Source organism: Chlamydotis macqueenii, chromosome 14, assembly GCF_036417535.1.
Source record: "Chlamydotis macqueenii isolate bChlMac1 chromosome 14, bChlMac1.mat, whole genome shotgun sequence".
Lineage (NCBI taxonomy): Eukaryota > Metazoa > Chordata > Aves > Otidiformes > Otididae > Chlamydotis > Chlamydotis macqueenii.
The window spans coordinates 15,452,113-15,479,930 of NC_141569.1; the positions used below are offsets into that span (position 1 = coordinate 15,452,113).

General features: G+C 43.1%; 1 protein-coding gene across 10 annotated transcripts in view; it reads right to left on the reverse strand.

Moving 5' to 3' along the window:
• The window catches only part of CNOT6 (CCR4-NOT transcription complex subunit 6), a 33,209-nt gene extending 16,719 nt beyond the window's left edge, over positions 1 to 16,490 (reverse strand). The window contains exons 1-4 of one of the 10 annotated variants that reach the window (XM_086758767.1): positions 14,035 to 14,176; positions 13,781 to 13,838; positions 13,188 to 13,563; positions 1,095 to 1,208 (exon numbers count right to left, since the gene is read on the reverse strand). In XM_086758767.1, coding sequence (XP_086614893.1) covers positions 1,095 to 1,206 — 112 coding nt within the window. In that variant the 5' untranslated portion in view covers positions 1,207 to 1,208; positions 13,188 to 13,563; positions 13,781 to 13,838; positions 14,035 to 14,176. Of the gene's footprint in view, positions 1 to 1,094; positions 1,209 to 13,187; positions 13,569 to 13,780; positions 13,839 to 14,034; positions 14,177 to 15,175; positions 15,279 to 16,468 lie in introns of those variants that run through there. The other 9 variants (XM_086758769.1, XM_086758770.1, XM_086758768.1 and 6 more) reach the window with 9 other exon arrangements.
• Positions 16,491 to 27,818: the final 11,328 nt, after the last annotated feature.

The following is a 27,818-nucleotide window of genomic DNA, read 5'->3' on the forward strand; positions in this document are numbered from 1 at the left end:
CCTCTTGCTGGAATCAGTCTACAGCAAGATTACCAGGCGTGAAAGAGCCATCACTTAATGCATCTCCTACACGGAGGCAGCAGATATCCAAGCGCATATCCAAGCCTAATGCTGATATATAACGCCGATTTCTGAAGCAGCACTTAACTAGGTTTCTGCATCTGTAACCTTCAAGTAAAGAATGCTGTTCACATGTTCCGGCACGAGGCACTTCAAGCAAGACACAGATTCAATGATGTGGATGGAAAGACTCTTCACAATTCAAAGAACTCTCTTCCTTCCATAAATTTCTCTACTGGACAGTCATTTACAAATACCACAGAGCAACTTCTGCAGTTTCTTAAACAACTTCCATATTTAAGCAAAATTCCAGCCTAAATTTAGAACATCACAAAATACTTTTCAAATTCTTAAAATACTTGCTTGAATCTCCTTGAAAACACACTTTATGCAGCAAAATCAGAATTTCCTCTACAAATCAAGAGAGACTGGTGTTCCACACCAGTTGGAAATCACGTCTATGAATTATGAGCATTATCTTGCTTTCAAGAAAACATACAGAAGTCAAACAGTATCCCAAAGCCAGCACAGCTCTTGAAGGGTTTTTTTTAATCTTTTTTAACTCTCAAGGACAGAGCAAAGATTTACAACAGCTTTTAAACTGAGAACTTCTGCCTCAACAGAAACTATACCGTCATGGAGTAATACAACATCATTGTTATGTAACTTAAAGTAACAGCATATGTCTATATATCATCCCCTTCTCTGTGACAAATTAGATCTTAAATCCATGCTCTCACTCACCCCATCTTCTTAAAACACAAAGAGCTCACATCCCTATCCTCATCTTCCCAACTTTCCTACACATGATGATTCCTCACCTGCCTCAACTTACCTCTCCTACAGCTCCCTACGTTATCCCAACCCAACCTCTTCCCCTAACAGACTCAAAGGCCGGCAGCTGCTGGGTGGGTGTGCTAGTTCACTTCAAGGTAGGTAACTCCAATCCAGACTTCTTGTCCAAGCCCATACTACATAGGCTACTCTTAACTTGCAACGAGTTCATCACTCAGGACCACTCCTCAGTTTCTTACCACTTATTTCCAACTCTGCCCAGTGTGATTTCTTTCCGTTGGCTGCTTCCTCTGAGGACATAATTGTGTACATCCTCCGTGGATCAGGTGGATCGTACTTTTCCTTGGGCATTCCTGTTGAGACAAAAAGATAAATAATTATTTAAGATATATACTGAGAAGTCTTTAAAAATTTCCATTTCAGTTAAATTTTGTATTGGACATTTGCTCCAAATACTTTGCAAAACTTCAGATAAAGATGACCCATGCCCATTTACAAATTTCACTGAGTGGGAAAGACTGCTATAACACAGAAGAACACAGATTCCTGATGCTCCTAGAATGGCAGACGACAGCCTAACCCTCCAACTCAGTAATTTAACAAAATCTGTAAACCAACATAACACTCTGTCCTGCCACCTTTCATGGCTATATCATCGTGTCCTTCAAAATCAATTCATCCTACTGCAGGCTCTTGCTTCTTCAACAATGAAACTTCAAAAAGTGATCACCACCACCACTGGATTCTCCCTCATACAAACTGTAAAGACATCATTTCCTAATAGCCTTGACTACCTCTACCTATCAGATCCAGGTTTACAGCAATTTTCAACTCTTTGCACAAATCAGCATCCAATAAAAGAGTTAAAATACTGTACTCGAGGTAGACATTTCTATCACTTTCTTTAGCCAGATGTTTAACACTGAAGTTTAACTCTCTTTCACACCATTCCTGGTAACTTTATAAGAAATATTTTTTAATGTATTATCTCTTTTTATCACACCCAATCATGGACCATCAGAGAGAAGTGGCAAAAACTGCTCTCAAAAAAAAAAAAAGGTCTCATTCTAGCTTTCCTGTACGTCAACATACTTGTACTGTTTCACTGCAAAGAGAAGGAATTAAAAAAAAAAAAAAAAGGCATTCCTGGCTGGATACTAAAGTTCTGTGCCATAACCCTCCCTGTACCATTGGCCAGCTCTCCTCTGTCCTCAGTTTAAGAGGAAAAACAGATTGTATATATTTTACATAAATCAATCAATACTATATTCATTTACAAATTAGCTCCACGTTTTCAAGTTACATAGGACTTGCAATATAAATGGCATTTATCACAAGCAAGAGTAATGCTTTTGCATGGCCCTACGTACGTCTAAGAGCTTTTACGGCAAAGATTTCACCATCTTAAGCTGCCTCATCCAAACACATATAGAAAGGCACAAGCAACAAGCTATAAAATTATTTCTATGAAATAGACAAATTAAACAATGCTGGTTCAAGTAACAAACACATTACAAGCAATATTAACAATTATTAAGCAAAATATATTACAGCAATATTTTAAAACTACCCGGAACTATGCAAAATCATGAGCACACCTACCTACCACACTTTTAAGGCTTTCTAATTTTTCCATATCCCTGGACAAAGTGAATAGATGAGAAAAGTGTTGTAATTATACAGAGAATAAGCAAGAAATAATTGTTAGTAAATTAGACTTTCAACCAGACTTATTATCCATTTATTGAATTAGCTGGAAAACGTTTACTCCACATGTTAAAAAAACACCCGCAACTCCCTCCACCAAAACTTTCAGCTCATTATGCATCTTAACAAAACAAAGCTGTTAGGCACCACACTCTTACTTTAATACAACAGCTCTTTTACTAATTCACACTCCTCCTTCCCACTCCCACTACTGGTCAAAACCAGATTTCTGCAGTGAAAAGAATTCCCCTTTAAAAAGTGAATTGTGGGTAAAGGGACCAGATTATAAATAGCAGCTGGGTGGAGCTCCTGAAAGAATGAAGACACTTGAGTACCCAGGGTACCCGAATCACCAAGTGTTAACACTCTCTTCTTCAAACTAAGCTAATTAAAGGAGGTAAGACTGGATTATAACGACCAGAAAGGTAAAAGCATAATTCCTCCCTGCTATAACTACACAAGTAGTGCAATAATATAGAGCAAAGTAATGTATAGAGCATCTCTTCTGGAATTGCTGTATATAATTCACAAAGGCCAGTGCCACGTAGGAACGCTCCAGTCTGTCAGGAAACATTTACCTTCCTCGGTCATTTGATGCTTTCTCTTCCTGCAGCTCCCTGAATTAATAAATACATTCCAATTTTTCAAGAAATGAAGCAGGTATACGAGAGACAGAAATCTCATTCAGTATGGAAACACGAGTGCTCCCCAGAGCACACTCGATCACACGCACTAATTAACAGCCGTGCTGGTACCAGCAGCATATCGCTCCTCACTACCCGAAGAGGATGACATACTTTTCCAATGGGTTTTGTTAATATGCACTAAAACAATTAGAGATTTAAGAATTTGAGGTTTTAACACTGGACCCTGGCGATCCCACGCTCCCAGTCCATCCATGGCACTACTCTCCCCCTCACTAGCATTCCTGCTCTCCATGGTTTTCTCTTTCTCACCACTGCATTTCACAGTGGATGGTTCTCTGCTGTTTAGGATTACGAGGAGCAGAAAAAAATGCAGGAGAGCTTCCTGGCTGAAGGAGCTGCTGTTGACCGACAGCATCCTTGACACGGGCCACACCACAACACCAAGGATACTATCACACCAAGTATATCTTTCTCCATCACATAGAGTTCAAGATTTCTCAGGACCTGACAGCAAGCCTAAATTTGGGTTGACTTCACAGGCCATGGAGTAGTTCAAGAAAATCAGCCTCTTTTTACAAATCACCGTCTCCTTCTTTCTCCACCTCCCCAAATCCAAATTTAGAGCTGCTATAGTTAACGGTAAAAGTTGAGGTAAACGTCAGATTAAGTGATACAGTTTTGTCAGACTAAAGCAATTTTAAGTAAGAGCCATAAAACGGTGTCAAACAACCTTAAAGCCCGCAGCTTTAACTATCATGACGACCATTTTCAAAAGAGCTTAGGCCACCTGCAATTTTCAGTTACACCAGCACAGATGGTGGAAAGCACCACTGAGCATTAGGCTGTTACCACATGCAGCAAGTTAGTTCCTAAAGGAGAAAATCTTTGTAAACAAAGATATGATATGGATGCCCGGAACACACCCCAGACTATACAAATTTAATGAAGAGGGCATTTAAATATGTTTGCATGCAAATTAAGTTGTTTACTATCTAGTACCAGGTTATTAAAATTGTTATTTAAATAGCTGTAAAAACAGAAGAGCTTGAGAGTTCAAAAGGAGCGTGGCGGCCCATTCCTACCCCAGGTCACTTAGTCCTGACACTGAATTCACACCCCTTACCCCAAAGAAACTGAGCTAGATGAGGTCAACAGCGCAAAGGGTCTGACACAGGGAATTGGATCCGGAGCCTTCAGCGCAGACACAGCTTTAGGCCCTTGTTTGCACAGAGGAACTGAGAGAAAGGCAAGGGGACAGGGCAGGGGAGAGCAGGGGCAGACGAGACCCTTCAGGGAAAGGTGGGGGGCAAGGATAACAAGGATCAGAAAGAGAAGAAAAAAAACCTGAAGGTTGTAAAGTCAAGGGAGGGCAACCTGTTAGAAGAGCTGACGAAGTTGGCTGACAGAGCAGGTGGGTGACGGAGCACCGGCTCTGGCTTCACTCCCAACAGACCACCAGAGACAAAGCCAGACGCTGACAGGCCGCGGCCCACCCGCACGGATCGCTGCCTGTCTCTCCGGATCAGAGCAGCGAGCGCAGGCAGGTGGTGAACAGCCAGGCCAGGCAGCGTGTCAGAGAAACGGCCTGGACAAGAGACAGCGTGACTACCGGCAGCCCTGCGAGCGGGCGTGCTGTGCTGCGAAGGAGCTGGGGCTCCGCTCCCGAGCGGCTCTTACAGCGCAGCACCAGGTCCTTACGGGGATGGCGTCAGGAGGAGGTGGCGGCCTAGAAAAGAAGGAGCTGCCCGAAGGCCAAGCCATCATAGCTATGCTGCTAGCTGTTAGAAGAATGAAATGTTCAGGCCATTGCCCAGCAAGAGTTTTGGAATGGTGAGTCTGCTAGGCTACAGGCATGCGTAAGGTGGAAGCTAGGCTACGAGGCGGTTAATGCTCCAGGTAACGACATAAACTGCCAATAAACCATGCCTCTAAAATGGAGTCTGGGAAACTACTTTGAGTGACAGAGCAGGAAAGAAAGTGACTTTCTTCCCGTCCTTCCCTTCTGACATTTTTATGAAATTGAGGGGAGAGTGACTTAAACAAAGCAGGTAAGCCATTTTCTTAAGAGTAAGCAGTAAGGTAGTGTTTGGGGGGTTTTTGTGGTGGGTTTTTTTTAAATTTTTTGGTTTTGTTTTGATTTTTTTTTGTACAGTACAAAATTACTCAAACTTCTTGCTACTTCAATTAAAACAATGCATAAACAATACAAATCCAGACCTAACAAAGTTAGAAGTAACAAGACGTCAGTAACTTCCCATTTATCAGTGCAGTCAGTATTGCTTACCAAATAAACAACCTCTGCACTACTGAAAATTACCAGGATAGAACACAATCTGCAGTACTTCCTATTAATTCTGAACCATTAAGTTGCTCAAAGATTTAATAAGAAAAAGATTTGGTTTTGTTGTTTATGTCCAAACTCTGTCACTGGAAGCTCACACCAGACCATTCCTTGGTAACCTTGTGCCTTTAACCTTGAAGCCCTTTTTCCATGTAATCCAAAACTTCATTTTGGATTTGGAAAGTCATTTGGAAAATGGGTTCCAATGACTTTGCCCGTAAATATACGTGTTTCTTAACTCGACTGATACATCCTGAATTAAAATTTAATTTAGGATCCTCCTCACCCCCCACCACCAGCCACTTGCACTGTGGTTTCACAACGCACGAAGCAGAACTAAGCGGGACCTGCTGCAGTTCCTTCCTCCCCTGGACGGTGTATTTCCACTTCGCTCTTGCATCAGCATTGACTTTTGTCTGATTACAAAGGGAGCTGGTGAAGAGAATTAAACCACCCAAAAGCTAAGGGGAAGGAGGGGAAAAAAAATAATTGAGGCAGCCTTGCTTCCTGTGTTTGCAGCACAGATGTTTATGGGACTGAAACCAGGACAACATCGTAATTGTCTTTCTGGCCACACCTACCTGAAATCTCTTATCACATAGCAGGAAGCAAAATCTTGCTTCCAACTACCCTCTCACCCCTGTACCAGTTAAATAATAACACTGAACAAAGTCTGAAATCCTAACTGAAGGCAAAGTACACTGATTGTTAGATAAAAGTTGTAGCAGCTCTAGCAATGTATAGGCTAATCAGAAACGTTAACCTGCATTTAAAGGGTTAATCTCTACTGTTGAGCTTTATTAGAATGAACAGAAATTATTGCTTTAAACTCCAAATAGTTACCATCTTCAACAAAACAGAAGTACATCTAAAAGATAGCTACTATGCTTTGGAAAAAAAAATTCTTTAAGGTAATTTCACACTGTTGTGTTTCAGTTTTACCATAAAACTTCAGATTGGCTCATTCCCACTCAAAGACCCACTACCCATTCTTTAAACAAGTGTTTTTACAATCACATTTTAGCTTAAAGTACAGGCAAATGAAGCAACAACCCTGCACAAACAAACACTGTCACTGGCCAGGATGACGAGGTGCAACATCTGTCTTCTCACAGAACTTCCAACAGGCTTATGATACAGGTCAGCCCCTACAGAATTTACACACCGGAACAGATGAGTTAGATAAATACAGTCAGTGACTGTATTTATCCTCAGCCTACACCACGCACGGGCAACAAACTAGGCAGTGATCTTAATACTGAGAAATGATGGGAAAAAAAATACCAAGATACCATGATGAGGAAAGGAGGAAGCAAGCAAGTACACAACACATCCCAGCTAAACCTCAAGTGTCATGTGAAGTAAATTTAATGTACTTCAGCTAAACTTATTTAAAATTATTTGGGACCACTTCCCTCCCCCGAGACATAAAACTTAAACTAGAAAATTAAATGTTTTTCCTATATGCCTGATACTGTTCCTACAAAGCCTTCTAAATTCCATGTTAGTCTTCTTTCTATCAATGTCTAATTCAGAGCATAATAAATTGAGATTGTTTTTTTTTTTTTAAACTAAATACACCTACACTTATGGATTTACAACTACTAGCAGCTATACATGATAATATGGAAGAATACTTGCATCCTGCTACGAAATACAGCTTCTGGTTACATTTTGCTATAATAGACAAATGTGCACATAAATAAAAGTTCTGAAATGCAGGTGTAAGCCACCACCTAAAAGAAAAAAAAACTGAAAGAATTAAAGCTTCCTCAAATTAGAAGAATCCATACTAAAGCACATTAGAACTAAAATTACAAATATTTTTAGGCTGAATAAACAGAAATTGGAGGACTGGCCTATCTATTGAAATACAACCTTACATTTAACTTTGTAGGGGCGAACAAGATTGCTCGATTGAAATATACACAAAGAAAACATCAGTGTTGCATGAAAACACAGATCTAATTTTTTTTTTCCTACTAGTATGCTACTTTTAGGTAAACAGCAAGTCTGTTGTGTAAACACCTATTCTTTGTTTACTAGTGCAAACACTCTTGGCATTTTATTTTAAAAAGGCTGTTCAAGCATTTTACTTTTTTTTTTCCCCAGTAAGTATATAGTATTGAAAAAAATAAGACCAGGAAAAATCAATTGGGAAATTAGCTAAAGGGTAACACCTGAATTTCTCAGAATACATGCTGTGAATTAAACATTTCCTTTTACCCAGTGTGGGGAGGGATGGCAAGTAACAGCTGTGTGCACAGGCAGAACTGGAGACGCACTGGGGAGCAGCACAAGAATGGCTCCTGAAACGCTCCCCACCCCCAAGAGACTCAACGGAACACGTGGGAAAGTGTCAAGAACCCTTTAACCCAATTTATAACTTAATGCTGGAATAATCTAAATTTAAAAAAAAAAAATAAAAATGCTCTTGAGTCAACATGAAGTCAATTGATTCATTCCAAGTGCTTTTTCACTTGGCAGGACCCCATTTCAGGGGCTGTTAGCATATTAAGATTCAATGGCTTCTTTAGGGAAGTAACGCTTCTTCATCACATTTTGAGGACTTCTAAAACTAGAATTTTACATGGCTGCTAATACAAAACCACAAGTTACCCTTCCTCTTTTGCAGACTTAGATAATGCAGTGGGATGTGAACCTGCATCACCACTATGCAATAATAACTGCAACACACTGATTAAGTCAATACACATTAGTTCATGTGAGTATATCTGCAATATGAGTAATCAGATGAGTTATTTGATTTTGCACAAATAAGTTCTACTACAGAAAACTCACAAGTTGATAAATGCATTAATATTCTTTAAAAAAAAAAAAATCTATAAAGCTGTAGAAGTTCTGCAAAACCCTTAATCTAACCAAAGCTGTCTAAAATGATACGTAACCCTCCTGAAACGTAAGAAAAGCAAAGCATCTGGGTTCAGATCAACTGGGCCATAAAAGCCAAAGGATATATTTGCTCTTTTCAAATCAAGATGACTTGATTAGACTACAGAGCTATACTCAGCACTGACTAGATCAGGCTTTAAAGTCCAAAAATCAGTCAATTCATAGTTTTAAGAAGACCATATTATTAAGTTTTGACCTCCAGATGTTTTAAATGTAATTAAGGTTTCTTTGTCCTTCTTGATTACTTGTTTGTAGAAATGCAGACTGGCTGGTTACAGGGGTAGGAGGTTGCCATTTTCCAAACCTCTACTTCTGCCCAGCCTGCCACCTCTCCACTCACAATCACAATTTCCTATCAGACGACCAACCTGCAGCCCAGTGTTTTACTGGTGTACATGTAACCCCTTAAACCTTGGAAGGCATAAAAACTTATTTACCATCGTTTCAGTAGTGCAAATAATCCATTTTTACTTCTCTGTTCAGTTGCTATAAAGACCAATTTGTGTTCAAAACAGAACTCTAAACTGGTCACAACACAAAAGGCACAATTCAGCAAGAGGTCCCTGACTGCTCCATCTTCTAGAGAGACCTACAAGACACATCTATTTTATCTGACTCATGGATAACGAACTCAAATTCCCACCCCTTACTCTACCCAATATCTAATGATTAGAAATACTACGTCCAAATGTTCTCAGTGTAGCATCGACATAGTCCAGATTATTAGAATAGTTCTTAATTATCAGCAATTGTGTGTAATTATGCCTACAGTAAAAGGCTGCTGTATACAAAACAAACATTAACGCAAAACCAAATTGCAAAGCAAAGGCTGACCTTTAACTGGTATGCCTAGAAACAGTCTGGCTAGCTAATGAGTACTATACAACATTTGGATTTTTGCATCTTCTATTTTAGTGTATTCTGAAATGCCAATACATTAAAAGATCAGTCAGGTTCACTAACTACTTTAAGAATTTACTTATGTTACATAATTATATACTGTATGAATAAGACAGAACCTAAAAGATCAACTTTAAAAGGAAGAGTTCTCTCGTAAAACATTTAGCTTCAAGTTTTAAAAACGCAGATAGGCAGTAAGACTAAGGCTTAAAAGCTTCACCTACAAATGTCTTCAGAAAGCTAATGAATCTTACACTCCAAAATGTAAATACAATACCAACTCTCACTCCACTGGTCGTATGCAGAAAACCATACTTGACAATGTAGTTAGGATTGTTCACGATACATGGAAAATTAATTCTTGTTTAGAGCAACAACTGCCCAATTTCTTACCTTGGTCCAGCTCAGTAAGCTATTCTAAATACTGGCACGTACACCACAATGTTCCTTACCACATTTTCCTTTATGCATCTGCAGAATACTTACCACATTTCTGTTGCTTTGTGGGTGAAAACATGAAGTCACCTCACAAAACACCATTCTCTTTCTTAACCTTGCATTAGAACTCAACAGTAAGAGATAACCTAGGTATTTTAAATGATATTTGGATGCGAGCTCATTTTCAGCATTCCTGCTAACTGCTCTGAACAAGAGCTTGACAAGAGATGTCAGTATCTAAATCCAAAAATCCCTGCCTTCCTAGAAAACAATGTCTAGATATTTAAATGCTTGCTAATATTAGAGTTGCTAAACTAACTGAAGCTCAGGATATTACAGAACTTGTTCACACAGTTTGTGCTCTACCCATGTAGCCACATCCTGATAGAAGCTACTCATACATTGTTTTTACTTCAAATTAAACCAACAAGCCTATGAATGTTGTTCCACAACCACACTCTTGCACAGCAAAGCCAATTGGAGATTTCTCTCCTGTCTCCATGTTCCACTTCATCACTCCCCTCCACTGCACTGGTGCAGCTGTTTGAGAGACAATGCTGAAAACCAGCAATGGTACCCAGCTAAGAACGTGGGTGTTACTGCCAGTGGTTTTTTTAAAAATAATTAAAGTTATCACCACTCCGGCCACATCACTGGTTGGTTTTCAGCATTACTGCAACAACAGTTGTACTGATATAGATTACGTGGAGTTAATGAACAACCAAAGCAGCAACTTTCCAAGTTCTGCCACTGGAGAAAAGCCCTGACATACTACACCAGAAGAAACCATAGAGGGATAGCCCTTTGCTCCCCACACAGAAAGCATCCATGCCATGACCAACAATTACTGTACGATTAGTTCTCAGATCTCCAGAGGTGGATCTTTCATGTCGCTCCTCAGCAAAGCAAGGATTCCTTCCTAGTTTTAATTAATCTTCACACAGATCACTCGTTCCTAAAAACCCTTGCTCCTGAAAGTATTTATTTACAGATGAGTTGTGATTAAGACAGCACTGAAACTCCTCCTAGTCCACAGGACCTTTCCTTTGTCAGGCAAAGCTCTTCTGTTGTGCAGACAATTGTTAAAACTTCTTTAACAGAATATTATAAAGTGTTAATAGTCAGAGTCTGACATAAAACACCTCAATACCTTTTATTACTTAGCCATCACGAAGCCGTCTCTTGTTCTGACAGGTGATATACATCAGATGGCGCACGCTCAAATCCAGTCGTGTTTTAGTTTAGTTTCAAGCCTTCCTGTCTTCATAGGTGTCGGTTCAATGTGCTGTTTATTTCAACAAGCACATGAAAGGATCTGTCTCTGAAATGCAGCCAGTGCTTAAAGTTTTCTTTGTGATCCCCGACTCTGCAAAGTGATCTACGCAGAGGGATACTTCTGTGAAGCGCCATTTAAGTCAGATCAACTTGCAGGATCCACGCCTCACTCATCAATAGACTCCAAAAGAGCTCAAGCAGTAAAGCTGCAGAGTTTGTAACACACAGTACACTAAATTATGGTATGCTTCACAGTCTCCTAACTATGGCAAGATGCTGTGCCCCAATGACATGCGCTATCACACAGATTGCTTCAGCATGTTCTAGAAACCTCCAGTCTTCACACTGAAACTGCTGCTCTGCTAAGGAAAGGAGGAAGCTCAAAGAGCTGAAGGAGGCCTTGGAGATAAGGGTATTATCTTTAGGAGAGGTTTAACTTGCAAAATAAAGGTTGCGTTTCAGGAACATGAACGTATAAAAGAGCTATCACAATATCCAGGCTATGATCACAACATCTAGATGGCAGCCTCCGTAACACACCTAACAGCTTTCCCAGTTGAAAAAGAAAAATAAAATCTCTTCCTGCAGAGTGCCGTTATAGCATAAGCTGAAATACTAACAGCAGGTATTTTAGTTCTAAAGTAAACAACTATGTACATATTTTCTGCTCCTAGTCCCTCCTCGATTCCTTCACTTAAAAAAAAAGCCCTCTGAGGCATTAACAAAAGGATTCATGTTGCAGTCTTACAAAAGAGAAAATTGAGTTGTTGCCAACTTTTTTTTTTCTTTAAATAAGCACCATCTTGGAAGTGTAATGAGTAGCTCAAAAGTACACGTTAAGCATTTGAATAGCTTTTTCTATGGGACCTGCCTAAGCACTTGTAAACTCTTGAAGACTTCAACTGCAGAAATTGCTCAATGTAGAAATCGTGAGTGCGGGTCTGCAAGCTTATGTCAAGCTTCCCCGTTGAGTGGACTTCCACAACCCAATTTCAATGTAGGAGCATAAATTATGTCACTTCATACAATGCTAATAATCTTGCAGGATTTTGTACAATAATCACACTTCCAAGTGTGAAGCACCAACACTGAAGAGAGAATACAAAACAGATGAAGCCCTGCAGCGGCTCAGTTTGAGCAATTTATGTATAAAGCTTTCAAAATTACCCCATGAAGAAGCGTCTAAATTTAGACTGGATTCAGTAATGTCAGTAAGTATTTTGACACTCTGAAAGTAGTGTAAAATCTCAACGCAGAGATAGAAAAAAAACCCAGATTGGGTATGCAATTGGCCGTGGGGTCAACCTGCTTCATGCAACTAGGACTAAAATCTAGAGGTAGGGTCTGTAGAGATTATTCTTGTGGGGTTTTAAGGTCAGTGGTAGTTTTTCAAGCTCATAATACACAACTGTAACCTTTGAGTACTACACACTTCTACCAAAAAAACACATTGAGTGAGTGACAGTTCTTGTATATTCTTTCAGTTCTGAAGACTGAAAGGCATCTTCACTCATAAAAATACAGTCTTCACTTAATGCGGCCCCATTTGGGCCAGGGATGTAATGTTACAAACTGCACATATACATGCGTACAGCCAAGATTACATGACAAAACCAGAGAATATCTTTAAGTCTCAATATTCTGTTAGCAAACAGAACCAAGGCCCCTGCAGCAGGGACTGCCTTTTATAGCAGATGCTGCACAACTGGAAGGAGGAATTCTGGTTCACCACCTGGCTGCCTAGGCACAGTGATAATCCAAATAATCAAACACACTGCACTACAAACAAAAATACTTAGCTTTTTGGTGATCAATTAACAGGACCGTTTTTATTTACACTGCCATGCTTGAAAAAAAAAAAAAAAAAAAAAAAGATGCTTTTGTTCATCAGTTGGGAAATAATTTTTAGCTTGCTCAATCTTGGGAGCATTCGACTCCATTTTAAAACAGTGTTCTACATCACGAACATTGCACTTGGTTAGAAGAATATCTTCCTAATACCTAGTGCAGCCTGATCCGAATACTTTTTATCTTGATTTTACCTCATTCAACGTGTGACCCTTTGTAACGCGTTTTCAAGTCTTCACATATAAAATGTCAAAAGCATTTACCTGCCCGTGCAGTATTAGAGTCTCATCTATCTTTATATTTCAGTTCTTCCTCTAAAATTCAAGCAAAGTAAACAGCCTGAACATATCAAGTCTGTATTCAGAGTTCAACTTCAAAACGCAAACAGAAAACAGATGCATGGTAGTATCCTTTTTAGAAACGGGACTGATCCAAGCGATTCAGGTGAAAAGTGAATAAAGAGTTAATCCAAATGCGAAGGGCTCCATGTCAGTAAAAGCATGAATAAACCCCCACAGAAGGCTTCATTGCTAGCAGCAAACTCCACAGAGTCCAGATGAACCAGCAGGAAGAACAGAGGGCGGATAATCCTGTAAAATTACCCCAGTGGAAATGTTGATAAATTCCCAATTATGAGACCTGCTCTAGAATGAAAAAAAAAATGCGAGATACAATACAATTACCAGTCAACACTTGCATATCTTTGTATTTAAGCCAGACAAATACCACAGGTATTTCTTAATCCCTTGAATTTTGAATTAGTTACCCGTCGCGGCAAAAATCTAGATTAAGAAAATAAGCCCCAGAAATCAAACAAAAATCGAACTGCAGCTCTAGTTACAAAGCAAATACCCACCCGTGAAGCTGTATTTTCAACAAAACCGTTTTCTATGCATTTGAGGAAACACAGATATCTGTAATTAAAAAAAAAAAAAAAACAAAAAACAACCCACACAACAAAACCTCTGTTTTACTGTATTTGTTCTGAATGTATTTCTTGTATTAGACAACGCAGAGTAGGTCTCGTACGGATTTCTAGCGCTTGTGGGGAAACCGCTGCTGGAACGCGCGTTCACACGTCGGGACAGGGACAGGTGCACGGATACGTACCCGACGGCGGGGGCGCAGGCACCACGCAGGAGTTTTGCGCCCAGTTCGGGTGCTCGCTCCCCGCACACCTGTCCCACAAACGCAATTAAAATCCCCCCCCCCCCCCTAATTAAGCTCCATTAAAGAGTAACCGCCGCTCGGAGGCCCGGACCCGCCGCCACGGCCCGCGGGCCCGCCCGCCCCAATTCCCCTCTGTTTATCCCTGCATGCGCCAGGCCCCCCGGCCTCACGTGCCAGCGCTCGGCCCGCCTCCCGCGCTCCCCCATTGGACGCCGCGGCTGGCAATCACTCGCCGCGCTTGCCTCGCCGTTTTCCCTCCGCCGGAACGAGCCCAGGGCCGCTCCGGGCCCCGGTGCCAGCGAGGCCTCGGCTCCCGCTGCTGGCGGGGCGGGCGGCCCCTGCCCGAGCAGGAGGAGCCCTGGGCTGACAGGCAGCGCCGCCGGCCCTCCGTGTGCGCCCGGGGAGGCAAATGAGCCTCCGAAGGATCCGAGACACAGGGCAGCCGTGCGCTGAGGGTGGACGGACAATTACCAGATTGATGTCATTTCCCTCTGCCTTTGTTTAATTATTTTAAACTCAATTGCACAGCGAGGAAAAAAAAAAAAAAACCAAAAACCAACAACAAAAAAAACTTCAGGCTTCCAGATGCCATTATACTAATTTCTCTTAATTGCCTTCCCGATGCAAATAATCCCGGGCTGCCAGCCCCCGCACACCGACGGGGTGTCCACCGGGGTGCGGGGCCGGGCAAGGTCCCGGCGGCGGAGCCCCCGTCCCCGCCGCTCCCCGCCTGCAGCCCAGACGTTCCCCCCACCCGCTTCCCCGCGGCGCGCAGCCTCCCCCGGGCGGCCCCGCAGCAACAACCGCCCGGGGCCCAGCGCTTCCCCCCGCGTCCTTCCCAGAGCCGCCTCACGCCCGGAGGGGCCTCGCCCCCCCTCCGTGACACCCATAACGCGGGGGGTGCCCCCCCGGCCAAACTCTGAGGGAGGCCTTTCCCCCTCCCCCGAAATAACGCAGTTCCCCTCCCACACAGCAGTACCCCCCCCCCCCCGCCAAGTGCGGCCCCCCCGAGCCAGAGCCCCCCCTCCAGGCCAGGCACCGTCGAACCCCCCCCCCCGCCCGGGGCGGGGGCCGCCCCTACCTGTGGCTGCAGCATCCCCGTCCCCCCGCCGCCCTCGCTCCGCCGCCTGCCTGGCTCTTTGTTTCCTGCCGCGGGCCGGACGGGAGAGCAGCTCCCCCCCGCCTCCTCCTCACACTCATTGAAAGCAAACAAGCATCATGGCGGCGCTGGCGGCGGCTGCGGGCGGGCCGGCCCTCCTCCTCGTCTCCCTCCTCCTCCTCCTCCTCCTCCTCCTCCTCCTCCTCTCCCTCCGCCCTGCCTGCCCAACCCGCCCGCACTCCGCGCAGGCTCCGCGGTCGCGGAGGGGAACGCGGAGCGGTGGAGGAGGGGAGGAGGCCGGGGCCAGCTCGGGGGTACCCGCGGGTGGGAGGGGGATCCGCAGAGGGGCTGGGGAGGGGGGCCGTGGGGGTGACGAAAGGTGGGGGGAAGGCGCTTGGGGGGGGTGTTTTGGGGTACTTGGGTAGGAAGCGGGCGGGGGGGGCAGAAAAGTGGGTGAAAGTAGCCTGTACACTGCATCGTAAACCACAAAACCCATATAAACGGGATATCGCAGGGAACCGGTTTCTGGCAGGAGTCCAGGAAGCCCCATTAAAATAGTCACTTGTTTGAAGAAAAGAACTTTAAATTCTCCTGCAAAAGTCCAAATCAGAAGCTCTGACCTGTAGCAGATGTACACAGGCAAAATGCGGATGGTGTGCTGAACGCTTTTTAGGAAGAGAGGACAGCATGTGTATGTTTGTGTCTTTAGTAGCAAAATAGTGCCCCAGATCCTTCGCTATGATATTTGCACAAACGGTGTTTACCCTGAAATGGCCACCGGACTTGCCATCAGCACCTTTGTGAAGCTTGGGTTATGGCTCACGTCATTTTCTCCCTTAAAACAATTCATGGATGCATCCCGAAATACTTGGAAAAATAAGGGACGTTTTTGTCTTGTTAGTACTGCCCCTGCGCAAGACGACTTTACAGTAAGATGACAGATGCTAGGGGAAGGCATGGTGGGGAAGTGCCATCCCTGGGGTAGCACTGGCCGAAATCGCAAATAATGACTTCCAAATGAAGAATTCTCTCTGATTTCCAGAGGGTTAAAATGTCCAAGCGTTGGTGATGTGGCAGTAAACATGCGCTTGGTATGCACCACCTCATCAAAGGCAATAGTAAAGAAAAAGACTATATCTGAAGTGGGAAAGCGAAATAAGAACTGGAGCCTCATCTGGTGAGGTATAACTGGATATGTAGCTGGAAATAAATGGCACCCACACTGTTGTGCAACAAGGCATTTTCTTTTAACATTATTTAAAGGGAGGGTGGTACCTGGTTGTGCTTCAACCATCAAGAGCAGCTCTTTGAAAAAGGTGACCCCGGCACGCTGCGTACCAAACCCGATCACAGAACATCCTCCGTTGAAAGGCTGAGCGCTTTAGCACTTTGTTGGGAAATTATCCTGCTATACTTCAGATTTCTGTTCAGCCTTATCCTATCACGTATCTGAAATGCTCTCAGATGATAAACTATCTCCTCACCGCGTGGCGCAGTCCTGTGCTGGAGATATCTGAGCTAGCTCCGTTACGGGATGCGGCACGGGCTCTGGCAGAAGCGCCGTATCTGCTTCCCGGGCTTGGCTGGCTCTGGAGAGCTGACAGTCATTGAGAACTCACTCAAGTAGCTCTACATGTCATTCTCCTGTGCTGCGTGCCTTTTCTCTCCGATAACCAGCTGTCCCGCACATTCTTCAGTTAATACTTTCTAGGTCAGATATGGCCTCAATAGACTGTATCATTTTGCCCAGAGCTAATTCTCCAAAAGCGGTAGGAAAGTCTTTGAATACGTTGCAGGATTTTCCAGGAATTGCTGCTCAGCAAAGAAAATTCAGCTGATCATAAGTCTCTCAAAAAACGCTTGCAGGGAAACTTCATTCCTCAGGGATGGATGCTGGGGTAATATTACAGTAGATTTGGAAAGGTCTCCTGGCGAGGGCCTTCATCGCTGCAAGTGGAGACCAAATGGCAGAAAATACTCGTAATTCCCAAATAATTGAGATAAGCAAAAAAGAGCATTAGAGGAAATAATGCAAAAGCCATTACAAAATAGTTCTGCATTATTGCCCATTATATAAAGTAACAGGAGATCACAGCAATTTGGCAAATTCCAAGTTAATTAACTTTCTGATAACTGTACAGATGATTTATAAAGAAACCCCAGTAATATTTGAAAAGTCTGAAGTTACGGCCTTTTATGTCAATTTTTCTTTGAACTGCCAGCTTGCCTGTGTGGTTTGAAACAACAGAATGAAGTAAAAACAGGTATGTGGGTTCTTTTTTTTTAGAAACTGTTATGCTCCACTGAATTTCCTGTGCAGAAGTGCTGTTGCTCGTCTGTACGTATGATTAACTTCTGCTCCCTGTAAGTGTTATCAGACCTGTAACCAGGCAAACAGCGGAGCAGATGGCCAGGGCCAGTATCGGTGTTTCTGGTCTGGGTGCTTAATGAGATCTGAGAGTGCAATATGAGCCGCTTTCATTTTGTCTGTCTCGCATGGCAGATATACTTCGTGCAAGTGCTCTTCTTGCTCAAGGTCACAGATTCATCAATCACAAGAGAGCCCTTCCCATTAATCTTTTACCTGCCCATGAGAGTTTCCCTACGGCTCAGGAGATGCCGTTGGCCTGAGTTTGGGACAGTACCGCTGTTAAAGACAACCGGATCAGAGCAGAAATGAACCACTTTTTAAAACACAATGTTAAATTTACCACGCTCTGAGCTTAAGTTTTCATTCATTAGCCCTAAAACAAAAATACCTTTTTGTGCTGTGGAATAAGGCTTCAGTTGGACCAAATCTCACTTGTGACACACAACCATGTGTCCCACGAAGCAAAGGTGAATGGCCTACAACCTTTCTGTCCCTACACCTGGAGACAGAAGTATTTGCTGTGAATAGTTTAAAAACTCTTGACACCTGTCATCACCCCTCTTCATGCACGCGTCCCAGGCAGGAGGGGGGTCTGGGAGGACTCGAGGAGCGCGACTTGGTCTGTCTCACCAACACAGCTGTTCTGAGGTCCTGTTGCCTCCGTGCGCTGGCAGAGGGATGTGAAACTTGTGGTAGAGAGTTGTCTTTGTGGCTGAGCTATGGTGCTTTTTGCTTTGTTTAAATCGCCAAATTTGGTGAAGCTATGCTCTTTTGAAATCTCTCTATATGATTGTACACTAGAGGCTCGTCTGACTTCTGAATTCTTTTTAGTGAAAGTTGGGTCCTTCATCCTGCGTGGCTCGTACACGATGGGTGAGCTGAGGAGACATCACCCATCCTGAGGAGAGCAGGTACAGAGCTGCATGGCTTGTGAAAGCTCTCATCTCTGGGGTTACAGAAGAGGTGATGAAGGCAAGGCTCAGTGCTCCCCGCTCCCCCACATTCTGTGCCCAGGAAATGTGAAAAAAACAATGTAACTGGAGGCAAGAAACGAAGCAGGGGAGGAGAGCACAGTTATGGCAAAGCAGGGAAGATAATGAGGACGAAAGAAGGGAAGAACTGGGAGGAGAGGGATCCAAACTGGGAGGGCAGGGCTTAATTATAGTCTGCATTTTCAGTATATGGATGTGGAGAGACAGGGATCTGAATCGGATATCTTCCATGGCTATTGAGCATGTTCATGCTCTGAACATGGGCTGTTCGTAAAATGACAGGTACTCTGAGAAACGAGGGCTCGGAGCACTAATATTGTGCAATCCCTGCATGCTTAATTATTGCAGCCTTAAGTTTTATGGCCTGTTCTCCATCTACCGAGTGAATGTAAGAGCATCTTCTGTCACAGTTGGATAGCAAAGATAAATCTTTGATGTTTATTGAGCATTAAAACTGCAGTGAAAGCCCCATACAAAAAGCATTGAGGCAATTAATGTTCCTGCTTTCCTCTGCATGGAATGGAGTTCAGTGGTTTCCAGAAGACTTGTACGTAAAAAGATAATAGAAAACTCCCCTTATGTATCTCCACAACAGAGCTGAATTAAGGAATTTTAATCCCGGGATAATTTGTAGGTAAGGGCTTTGCAGCCTTAGCATTACTTTAATATGCATTTTTAACACAAAAATGGTCTAAGTACTTAAAAAGAAGTTGAATGTGATTAAAAGCTTTCAGATGTTTCTTTTTAGAAATATCTGTCTTTAGTATGAAGACTTTCATAGTGAGAGAAGAATTTCTAAGTTCTCCTTGTCAGTCATGTGCTAATACTTAGCTCTGTCACCACCTGAGATGCCTGTATGCCATGTTTAGGTGACTGTTATTTAGATATTTGATCTGTTATCAGGACTGTAACAGTTTTAAAAGTGTATTGAATCTCGTTCTCTACCTTAAGCTTGCAGGTCCATGGAGCATTTAGTCATTAGTAATGTCTGGTGTGTGCATTTGTGCCATACCGTAGTAGTAAAGTACCAGATCCAAGATGGCCGTAATTCTTATTTGTCCTAGTCAAATATTTAAATCTAAACATTGTTAAGAAGTTGGAGTAATGAACCATGATGTTGTTTTCCTCATTGTCATTTTTTAGGTATAGGCTTGATTCTTACAAATTTTTATCTAGGATTACCTCTCCAACTCTTGGTTACCTTTCTCCAAGAAGATGACCGTCTTTTCATATTAAAACTAAGTTAATGACATGGAAGAAAAAATAAAAAGTATGACCTGCATGCATTCAGTACACGGGCAGAGCTCCTGGTTGCATTCAAAGCACCGCAGAAAGAGCACCAGGCATTACCTTTCACGGCAAGAGCTTTTAGGTATGTGAGTGAACAGTGAAAATTGCTAGGAAATACCTGAATGCCCCGTTATGGAGTCACAATTGTGAGGTTAAACACCAAATAATGGCATTAACAGTGTAAGATGGAAGGATTCTCATTAGTAGAAAGCCAGCTGCTCAAACTACCCATCTAGCTTTTTGGTCCTTTCTACCATATCCTCTTCTCTTTGTCCCCATTTTGGCGGGTTTTTTTCCCTTCTTCTGTCAGCATCTTATTTTTCATCTTTATTCATTGTTGCTTTCTACGCTTTCCTCTAGCTACAGAAACATATTTACTTGCAAGCCGATCCCATCTGTGCTCCTGCATTGTAAAGCTTCCCCCCGCCGTGGCACTGCATGTTTGATTTCGGTTTGTACGGCTGCTGGGAAGCTCCAGCCTTCCGGAGTGCCAGGATTTCACACCGCGGATCAGACAGGCAGGGTACTGCTGCTTGGGCATGGTTTTAAAAAAAAAAAAAAAAGAGGGCGTGTGGTTTTTCTTGTGTAAGAAAATGCAATAATACTATCATCATTTGACGCCTGATAGTTCACTGAAATGGAAGACTGCTGAACTTTTAACTTAATTGGGTCTCTTACGCTTGCACGGTTGCCTGCTCGTGAACCAGAATATATGAGGACTATAACTCAAATATACACTAAGCTGTCCATGCTGCAGCCTCATACCTTGGAAATTAAGTAGGATCAGGACTCAAAAGAGATAACTAAGGAGACCTATGGCCTGGAGGAAATTGCCATGAATTACAAATGATGGTTTCTCTCTTAATAAAAAATGAACTAATGCTCCGGTGTGACACTATGGAACTCTTCAGCTTATAAAGGTGCTATCTTTGAGGAAATATATATGTTAATCCAGCTGTCATGCATAAATTCTCATCTGGGGCCTGATCTAATTCCCATTGAAGAGGAGATGGACTCAATCTACTTAAATTTCTCCATGCAGTTTCACGGCTTTCCACTATCTTCATCTGTTGTATCACATTACTGTGTGTGGGTAGAGTTGCCACATTCCACCCATGACACAACTGTTTCTGTGGCAAGCGAAGTGATACGTGCATATGGTATATGCAGTCTTTACACAAACCGTATGCTTCCAGACAGCTATCTCTGTAATTGGGGGAAGTCATGGAGGCTTCTTGAACATAAAGCCCATTTGCTCCATTATTAGAAGACATTGCAAACTTCATTTATCATGCCCATGACCTTACTTTTGATGTTTCTGAGACAGAATGAGTGATTTATTGTTTACTTTTTGTAAATTAGTAACACGGTTTAATTACTTTGAATAACAATAAAATGGTTGCATGAAGCTTCTAGAATCAATCTCTACAATTTTCTTATTTCTTGCATCAAACCTTAGGCACAAATTGTATAACAGTCAATGACTTCATACAATTTCCAATTAGAATTATACATCGTCGTCCTTTTGCTACCTGTTACACATTTCCAAGATGTTAAATGTCCTCATTGCTGAATGTTTTGTATAGGAGATCACTATGTATCTGAAGTTTTGGCTAAAGACAGTCTCTACTGGGGAAAAAAAAACCTCCACTGAATTTATAAAGTACACTTTAATCATGAGGCTATTATAGGCACTGATAGTCCATTGCTCTGGGACGCCCTGCACCTAAATACCTTGGGCATATAGCGTACGTGAGCTGCTCACTGCTGCAGAGGGGAGGGGGCTGACTCCGTGTCGACAGCCGTGCTGGCTAAAAGGCTGCCCCACGAAATAGGCATTTGCTCAGAAAAAGATGAAGATCATTGCCTGCTTCTCAGGTGATCACTGCAGGTGACAGGAAGAAAATTTGTCCAACGTTTACAGCTGGTGATTGCTGTGGTGCATTAAGGATTTTTCCACTCCTTCCAAAATATTAGGCACTTTGAACAAATGCCTTCAACTGAGGCAAAATGCCAGGTTGAACGAGCCATCAATTTTTCCTCTATCTCCAGAACTGTTGGGCTGTGAGATTAAAAAAAAAAGGAAAAAAATGAAAATGTTTGAGCCTTAATGCGGCAGTCTCAGGCTAAATCACATTTCCAAAAGTGTGGCTTTCAATATCAAGCCTACTCCTGAGGAACTGGCAAATGCTCAACGAGCACAACACGGAGACAACTGGCAGCCTGAGTCATTTTCGCATGTGATTGTTGAATGTGACAGATTGAGAATAGCAAGGAGTACGAGTTCACGCTATGAGAGTGAAGTAACCCAGCATCCACTCGCTGGCTCAAGCCTACGGATAGGTGTGGAGTGCTGCAGGAGAGAAATGCCATCAAGGTTTAAAAAAAAAAAAGAGTTTAGAACACATTTTATTCCTTTGCTCATTTTTGTTTCACTGTAAATTGTTGCTTTCTTCTGTTTATGGCAGATGGAAAGTAAGAGAAGAGCCCTTGGAACACATTTGTAAAGCCTGAATTGCCATTAACTTATTCCCCCTTTTGCTTTCTTTCTGGACACCTTTTGCCGTTCTACTTTACACCGATGCTGGATTGGCCTTTTTATTCCTTGGTAGTTACTGCTCCAGCAGCTTGGCTGAAAGGAAATGGTTTCAGATAAAACTGGGGTAAACATGCTTATAGAAATGGTCACTTCCAAACCGACCTGGTGGAGATTGCTTTCAGAGCAAACTGCAGCTGCGGTGGAGTTTGAGAAGTAATGTTGTATGTGAGGGTTTAGTTCATTTAACCTCTGTAAAACAGTGAGCTGGATTAATTAGCTGTAACGGTGTTTTGAGGGCGTCGGTTGAGAGGCACCGGGGAGCGGTGGCACCAGTGACAGGTTGCAAAAGAAGCCAATGGAAAGACTTCGATGTGTGACTGACGGTCAGGGCCCTCGCAGGCACAAAAGCCTCTGCACAGGCTGAGAAGGATAAAGGTGGATTTTCAGTATGTCCAGAAGTTTTTTGCATTCTTTTTCTCCTGTAAGATCTCACATGTAACTATGGGTTCAGGACATATGTGGCTCTGGTTACAACAATTGGAATGAGATTTTTTTTCTCCTTTAATTCCCTATTTGTCAAAACTTTGTACGATAATGGTTCCTGGGAGTCTTTTGGCTGCAGTGAATGGTAAGTCCCTAGACTGAATCCACCGGTCTCCATTTTGTTTTCCAAATACTTATAGGTAATACATTAACACAAGAAGAGGCCGGACCTTTGCTGCCTAATGTGCCGGGCATGCTCTGTTTGCTCACCACAGCAGCAGGAAAAGATTGAATACGTTCGTTGTATTTGTGAGCTCTGGGCTGTTATTCTTGCCAGCCTTTGGTGACTTATTGCTTCAGATCTCCGTCGCTCGTTTGGAGTCGATCACCTGGTGGGAATGTGTGGAAGCAAAGTGACCTGTACAGAAATTCATTTATTTTAACCCGTGTTTATTCAGTGACTTTCACCGTTGGTTGTCGTAATGGCTGTCTGTAACAGCAGCAGCCCATCAGTGACGTGCCAGCGGGCCCGATGAGCGCGCCCAGGACGTGGGGGTGTGGGGCTGCCCTCGCTGTTTTCTCCATCTCAGTACCTCCACGTTCATCCATGGATCCAACGTTCGTATGAAACTGCTCCAGCCTAGGCACCTTTCTGCCCTTCCCTTGATCCCCGTCTCCTAATTCTGTTCTCAATGCTGCTATTTATTGAACATCATTCAACAAAATCTCGAACTCTGTCTCTTCCAGGCCGTTTCCTGCCCTCTGAGGCTGTCCCGGCACAGGCTGAAGCTGCTCCTGATGTGCTGGGCCAGGAGTGGGACGTGGGGCTGTGGAGAGACCGTCTGGTGCCAGGCCGTGCTGGGGAGCCTGCTTTTGCAAATCATGGACAGCAGGTGGTAGCACATGTTCATTTCATCACTTAATTTTTTAAAAGATTTAGGCTTTGCAAAGCTTCATGGCATTTTATAAAAAGGAGTAGGGGCAAGGAAGACTGCTTCCAAAGCGGACGGGCACCTAGCTTGCTTCCAGGTTGTACTGTTTTTCCACAAAAGCTCCTCGCTTCCACTCTGACATCTCTAGAGACACTTTTCCTCTGTGAGCTCCTTTGGCATGTTCCCGAAAGAGCTTGTCTTGGCTTGACTCCGTAATACCGCGCGGGATATTTTTGCTGCGGAAGCACGCGGGCAGTGCTGAGCAAGCAGAGCGCTGGGGCTGGGAGAAGCAGCGGGCTCAGGCGGACTGCGTCTACCTGGATGGGAAAGCTGAATTAAACTGGTTGCATCAGCCAGCAGTGCTGCTGAAAGGAAACAACCTCTTCCAGCCCAAAACACTCCTGAGAGGTGCGACGATTGCCAGGGCAGCGTTTTGAACAGACAGGGTCTGGCTGCTTGCTTGAGTCTGCCCTCCAGCTGGCAGCTTAAATGCACAGAGCCCTCTTCCCCCCAAGCTGTACATCAACAGAGGCAATATAAATTATTTTGGACACATATTCCTGTAGGTTTTGTGATAAGATGGTACATTGTATTGGCCTGGGGCGAACGCCTGCATGGGACTGGGGAAAGACGCAGACGCGGTTTTGGAGGATTCAGCGCAGTTAATCCATATGTCAATACTAAATTCATCCCGTGATTTATGTAGTACAGACACTTTATTTACTGCTTGCTTTGGATGTATTTCAGCTCCTATAAAGATGCAAACTTGGGTTGTTTTTTTTTTAATAACTGGACTTTCATAATTAACTTACATGTTATGACAGTCTGCTGCGGCCTGAAAAGCTGAGCTTCAATGAAATGTCTTAAATGAAATTAAGGCGATCTAACCTCAGGTTTCTTATTTGACTGGGTCTGTAATTGCTTTCAGACTGCCCTTAAAAGTGCCCACATCTGGGCAACAACATCTGCAGTTTGGCTACTGGGATAATAACTGAGTGCTTTCCTCGTCAGACACAGCTGATGTGTACCGAGAGGTTTAACCCGCCTACGCGCCATGTATTTCATGTATTTCCAGGTGTCATGTAAAAAATATTATACATCTAATCTGTTATATTTGTACATATCCATTTATAGTTGTGAGAGCAGAAACGCCAACATTCTATGCTGTAGGAAATGGATGCTGTCACAAGAGTACGTGAGCCAACGTGGCTCAGCTTATTCTGAACTGTTTGGGCTTTTTCAGGGTTGAACTATAAGCCTACTGTAATTAAATTGTGTTTGAGGTTTTATGTCTTGCTTCTGACAAGCCAGAACTTTTCTTCTTTACAGCACGCTAAACTGTTCCCAACTTAAATGTAGAAAGAGTAACAACTCTCCAGGGAACAGGCCAGACTTCCAAATCTTCCAGAGGTTTGTTCTTGTAGTTTAAATTAGTTCTCAATACACTGTAGTCACTGTGTCATCTGTTTTTCAGTGCAAACGTGTCTCAGGCAGGTGCTTATTACCGTATGTGGCAATATTACCTTTTCTTTCATTAAACTTTTACCAGTGAAACTTCATTAATTCTCATCTGGGTAATCTAGAAGATGAATTATCTGCAGTCCTTACATTTTCCAAAGTTGTAGTTGAGCCAAGCCCAAACTTCTCCAGAAGAGTGGATATTATTTGTGTCCCAGTCAACTGGTAAATCACATGGTAAATGTGAGTAGCCAGAATGGTTCTTCAATGAGGTTGCATGTTTCTAAGTTATATTTTACAAAGTTTATAGGAAAAAAAAATGACTAGCTAGTAAACCATCCTATGAAAGATACATTTTAAGTGGAGGAGAAGGGGGCTGCTAGTGTTGGAACATGCTATTAATTGTAGATGGGACGTGGATGTGCCGCATGGTGCCCAGCTCTGTAAACAGGACCTAAAAACTGAATCTCCCATCTATCTTCTCATACTTGGGCTGATGGCATCAGGGTCTACTAAACAAATTCCTTCTCTTGTAAGGTGGCTGTTATGGCTTGCAACAGAAGGACCTGAGTTGTGTATAAACACTCTCACGAAGGTGGGACAGGGGCAATTTTTCTGATTTGCTTAGTGGCGTAAATGCCATTAATTTTGTTTCTAAGCTGTGTCTTTATTAAAAATGAAATAGAATTGCTCAGAGACAAGTCACAGAGCCTCATTCAGGAACAGAGGCACTTCAGTCTGAAAGTCCAGCTGAGGTCATGTATGTTTTTCTCTGATTTGGGAAGCTCTGCTGTTCGTCCCCCCTTGGTGGTGGTTCAAGCTCTGCTGTTCGTCCCCCCTTGGTGGTGGTTCACACGGCGCAGTACTTCACTGTGCCCCTTGGCTGCCTCTTGCCATTGTTTTCCAGCCAAAGTGAGACAGTGCCTAGAAACAAAAGGGATGCTTCACTTAATTTTGGCAAAGAACATTGTGCTCATATCACTGCTGATGGGTGAGAAGGTTGAAGGCTTAGCAAACCTGAACATCAGCTCTGGCTCTCACAGCTCCAGCTTTTTGCTGGAGATGTCAGGGGTTCAGTTCTCTGGCTGTCGGCCAAGGCAGCCGCTATCTCACACACAGTGTCCTGCTATGAGATATGATGGAGGCTAAGGAGAACGTTAGTAATCACAGCAACTCCACCCTATATGGTCAAGATACAGCACCCAGCTGGGAGATTCCTGTGGAAAACTCCAGTAAACCTGATAAGAATCCATCAACTGACCTTTGATGTCTGCAGGTTTCAGCTGAAAAACATTTAACCTGAGGAAACAGTAAATCTGGTGTGTTCCCAAGTGGATCTGAATGAGGGCAAGCTGAAAATAGACTTATGGGCTTTACTATGTCTTTGTGGGGTTAGTACGGTCCAGCCAGAAGGAAAAGGTTTTCCTTTCTAAGAAGATTCTGTTGCCAGTTCCCCTACCGAGGGCAGATCCTGGAAGTCTTGTTTTGTTAGAGAAAAGCTTCTCAGCCAGAGAAGAGATTCAAGCCACGTCTGTGTTTTTCTCACATTAAATAGCTTTCATTTAAGTGGTTTTGGTGCTTAGGTGATGCTTGTGGAGGTTCAGGGCATTTTATTCTGTGCATTTTTCTCGTGTACATTCCTGGAGGCTTGTACAGCCACTAACTGGCCCTTCTGCAAACTGTATCTCACCACTGTGAAACTGAATGAAGAAAACCTTAATGCAGTGCAGCAGGTGAAGTAACCTTCTGGCTCAACACCACGAAAGAGTTGGAAGTGCAGGAGGAGCAGCCCCGGCTGCAGACGTCAAGGGGGAGCGGAGGCGATTAGCATGCAGGAATGCAGAGGGGAGATCTGCTCCAGACCCCAGCAGTAATACAGTCAAGCTGCAAAAATACCCTTTTTTTTTTAATGGGAAATTTCAGGAATTCTGTCAGTTATTGCTGCAAACCAGACTGCAGCCTCAATCCTGCTTTCTCCAAGTGTGAGGATGTGTAGGTCCAGATCAAAGGATCGGGTTCGTACTTTGTAGCTGCTCATCGCAGCCCTACAAAGTATTTCAGTGCTCAGGTAATGAATGGGAATAATTTCATGGATCTCATTGAAACTACTTGTGTATTTAAAATTAGGTGTTGGAGTGCTTTGTGTGGCTATAAAGGTCTCTAGGAAAGAAAAAAGCAATTTAATCAAAACATTCAAGTGAAAAACTCCTCCTTAGTGCTGGACTGGCTGAAATCAAGTGAGAGTTATCACACAGCCTCTTCAGTTCAGATTAAAAAAGCAGATAATGCAGGGTAAAATAGCATATTTTTAAAATAAATTACGTCTTTAAGCATCAGTTCCAGTAATCTTGTCAGTGACGCAGTATTACGTGATGCGTCACAGGGTGTGTTGGGTGTATTACACTACATTATATGTTGTAAAATTTTTCCCATTTGGCAGGAGAAATATTTGACAGTATTTTGAAGGGCCTGCAGCTTGTCCATAGAAGACCTTTGTTTTTCAACTGCTCTACTGCTATGCACAGGAAAAGTGATGTTCCCTATATGTTCCAAAAAGCTG